The sequence below is a fragment of the Branchiostoma belcheri genome, unplaced genomic scaffold (genome assembly GCF_001625305.1).
Source record: "Branchiostoma belcheri isolate BF01 breed outbred unplaced genomic scaffold, Haploidv18h27 scaffold37, whole genome shotgun sequence".
NCBI lineage: Eukaryota > Metazoa > Chordata > Leptocardii > Amphioxiformes > Branchiostomatidae > Branchiostoma > Branchiostoma belcheri.
The window spans coordinates 1,937,606-1,941,781 of NW_017803987.1; the positions used below are offsets into that span (position 1 = coordinate 1,937,606).

Genomic DNA, 4,176 nt, shown 5'->3' on the forward strand with positions numbered 1-4,176 from the left:
CCCCAAAAAAAAAATATTTTTTTTTTAATGATGAAATCCACGTGGTCATAAAGGTTCAACAAATTTGTTCGACATTGTCACTTTTGAAATGTACCAAATCATCACAAATTTTATTTAGAGGATCTATACAACTTTCAAAGGCCCTGGTAATGATAAAAATGACAATTTTACCCTACAAAACCTTTTTTTTCACCCGTCGCCCATAGACTTCACCCGTCTCGATCACACACAAGCACACGTGCCGAATCGACCACAAACTAGTGGTGCATGGCACTGGCTCACTCTGAATATAAATGGTTCATCCCATATTAAATATTTACATTATACTTGATACGGATATCCACGTCATGTGGCCAATGTCTAACTATACACCACGTATTATTCTTGTTGCAGCTACCACGCCATATATCCATAGACCCTATATACCTCTCACTGCAGACGATACATTCAAAATTGGTAACCATGACAACTGGCGGCAAGGTACCCTGGGGCAGAGAGTACTTGGAGGAGCTGTTCGGCACTTTTGAAGAGGACATCACTTCTGACGAAGGGGAGGGGTCTATGAAATCCATGGAATTCTTCCATGACGTGTTCAATACTGGTAAGAATCAGTAAAAACATTAAAATATCATCATTGTATAAGACATTATAGATGCACATTTTATGTAAGAATTTAATGTATGAAAGGCAAAGTTATTTAATAGGCCTGGGCGTCTCCAGAATGCTCTACATGTGAGGTTAGTGTGTTTTTTTCATCGATCGTCCGATCAAAGGTGAATACATCTATATGCAAACAGTGCAATGCTACTAGCGCCACCATGCGACTTCCTAACGATCTGTCCGCAAAACAATTTAAAACGTAGTACAAAAGTACTAGCCTACACCAGGCCTTCTTATGTCGACATGGATCGTAGAATTAGGCAAAAAGGGATATAATTGACCAGGATAATCAAATTCAGGATAGCCTCCTACAGGCGGGCAGTCTGTTGGGCTGGGCGGGGGGAAAACTATTAGAGCCCCGAAGACAGCCTGCCCCAACCACGATAGACTGGCTACCAGGCTAACCCGTGTTGTGAGCTTGGTGGAAACTACAAATCTACAACTGTTTTTTCCAGGGCAAGCCCTTAATAATAGCCGTCCGGCTAGTTGGGCTGCCCTGGCTGTACAAATTGTCTTCTTACAGCCAAACAAATAAATTAAATTAATTAATTACCACTTACTGTTTTCTCCAGGGTCGTACGGAGGCCGTCTGATCGACATCGGGTCTGGTTCTACTCTGTACCAGGTTATCAGCGCAAGTCGGTTCTTCTCGGAGATCGTCTGTTCAGATTACAGCAAGGTATTAAACACCTGTGGTTGTATAACTAAGGTCATGTTAACGTTGATTTGATCATGGATGACATCCACACGCGCATGAATTTTCGGCAATTTAAAAAAAAAGGTTTCAACCATACTGTAAATCGTACAAAACAGTTGCAAAATTAGTAAATATGTACCGTAAGTTGGAAAAAAAACTTGAAAATGATACCAATGTCGTAGAATGCTAAAACATAACGAAAAAGGCAAAAATGTTAAGAAATTAATTAAGAGTAGATTATTTGGTATAAAGTTCAACATTTTACTATGATTACTAGCAACACAGATGAATTTCATGCTATATTAGAAGCTTATGGTTGAATTTAATATATCTGGCCCCTTTCACCTGAAACTATCACTTTACTTTCTAAAACTTTAGGATGCAAGGGCAGAAATCGAGAAATGGCTAAAGAAGGACGGAACTGCATTCGATTGGACCGAGTACTTCCAATACTTTATAGAGTTGGAAGGAAGCAGGTGAGTATAATACCAGCGGTTAGAGTATTTACTATGTAAGCATTGTGTAGTATTCAAGGGTTTACGAAGAAAAAAGTCTAACTTAAAAAAGTTACCTAGAAATGTTAACAGGTATTATGGTTATAAAAGTTTAGTGCTTTTTGTGTTCTTTCTAAAGGCATTAAATGCAGATTCATACCGCAAAACTGGATTTTCAAAGTCAATTTTCTGGTCATTCTTTGATTGTAGCAAGTTAGGTCAATCCTATCCCATAGCATACTACTGATATCTGTAAGGAAAACATGCGATGTCGTTGCCGGAAAACGGACTTGCTTGTTTAGTATTGTAGGCTGCTTCTACATGTAGCTTAGATGGGCGGTGCCTAAAAATAAAGAGATGCATATGCATGCCTAAATTATCTTGTTTTGCTCATACGCCTTATCAGCTTATGTATGAAATGATGACGAAAAATCTCCTACGAAATTCAGTAAATGTCAATACTAAATTTTCTCACCCAGAATATTTTTGTTTTGCCGCCCAGTGAAAAGATCGAGGACCGTGAGCAGCAGCTCCGCCATGCGGTCAAGGCGGTAGTGCACTGTGACGTCCTGCAACCCAACCCCACTCATCCCCTGACCTTTGACCCGTTTGATGTCATGATCTCAGCTTATTGCCTCGAGGTGGCGTGTCCAGATAGGTAAACATTTTCTTTTGTTAAAACTTTAGATCCAACACAAAAAAAGTTCTCTCACCTATACTGTAGAGCCTTCGACCAGTCACTCTGGTCTTCGTCAGTAGACTGACCCAGTGAGGCTTGTCACGTGGCTTTTTTTAAGTGTGATGTCGACACTGCTGGGTCAAAGGTATCTTGTAGACGATGGCGGCCTCCGTCGCGGTTGAGTAAAGGGTGATGGGCCCTGATGTAAATATCCTATATTTCATCCCTCTCGTTTGTTTGCTTGTAAACATTAAACAACAATTGACCTTGACCTTTGGTCTAACATAGTAACAAGACCTACACCATACCCCCGTTTATGTCCTACCTGGGCCGCGATTACGTTCGATACGGGTGTTCCGGCCCGTGTGATAACTAGCGGTACGGCCCGGGGGTTCTTAACGCGTACAGCCCGGCCCTTCCAAATGTTCCACAGAACGATTCGAACGCGTTTCGCCCTAACCGCGTGCAACGCTTTCGAAAATTCGAATGCAAAATTAGGACGTTGGAATTGACGTTGTTGCGTTTTTTGGGATTAGGGACACGAAATCTTTGCTCATTTCGCATTGAAAGGCGAGTTTTCGTGGGTGGGTATGACATAAATAAAATACAACACGGTGTATTCCGCATCACCCTCGGTCCCAGCCCTCCCGCGGATCGGATCACCCTCCGGCCTTCGGGCGATCCGACGCGCGGTCGGGCTGGTACCTCGGGCGATACGGAATACCCCGTGTTGTATTCTATATGTACATATTAAAAATCATCACAATCCATCTATAGCTTCTTGAGCTAACCTATGCCGACCAACGTATGTCAAAATACAGACACATAGAGTAAATGAAGACAGTACCTTCAATGGACCACATTGCCTTGTGGGTGGGGTGGCAGGGGGAGGGGTCCACATACATGAAATGGAAAGTGCCCCATGCAGTCTTCCACTCCTTTAAATGGTGCTGGTGTAAATGTACATGTATGTTCCCTCCATATCATTAAGTCCATAAACGCTGAAAATACACAACTTTTTCTTGTCATACAGACCATCATATGCGAAAGCGGTGGCCAACATATCAACTCTGTTGAAACCAGGAGGAACCATCGTATTCGAGTCTTACATTGGAGCAACCTTTGCAGTCATAGGTAAGCAATTACTTGGGAAAACAAAATGTAATTCAATCTAAACAAGAAATCAAACTTCTGGGAAGTATGAAATCCTCAGCTTCCTGAATCCCCCCATTGTCAACCACATACCACATTCCTGCTGGCTCCTAGCTTAAGAATATCTGAGACCTTCATGTTCACCCCATGTACTGTCTGAACTTTTGACTATCATTTTCTGCCTGTCATTCCCCCACCCATGTGCTGTCAACCAACTGTATGGACAAGCACACAGCTCAGCCACCCCAAACAATACTTCCATACCTAGCAGTACAAGTAATACAGACAACTCTAAAGGCTCTTTAGGCCTAGGGAAAATATGTTGTGTTTCCTGTCAGTTCCCGACCAACCGGAGAAAAACGTGCCAAACTTCTTTTTAGGATGGATCCCTGCAAGGGACATAAATTTGTCGAGTTGCATGACCTGACACCTTCTTCTTCTTCTTTTTGGTTCCTCTAACAACCCCGTAAGGGGTATCGCTGAGGGGGGGGGGG

General features: G+C 42.4%; 1 protein-coding gene across 1 annotated transcript in view; it reads left to right on the plus strand.

Annotated features, from left to right (window-relative positions):
- Positions 1–127: 127 nt before the first annotated feature.
- LOC109476350 (nicotinamide N-methyltransferase-like) overlaps positions 128–4,176 on the plus strand; it is a 5,548-nt gene continuing 1,499 nt past the window's right edge. Inside the window, exons 1-5 of the mRNA XM_019777278.1 lie at positions 128–601; positions 1,233–1,339; positions 1,736–1,833; positions 2,354–2,509; positions 3,564–3,664. Coding sequence (XP_019632837.1) covers positions 463–601; positions 1,233–1,339; positions 1,736–1,833; positions 2,354–2,509; positions 3,564–3,664 — 601 coding nt within the window. The 5' untranslated portion in view covers positions 128–462. The remainder of the gene's footprint in view (positions 602–1,232; positions 1,340–1,735; positions 1,834–2,353; positions 2,510–3,563; positions 3,665–4,176) is intronic.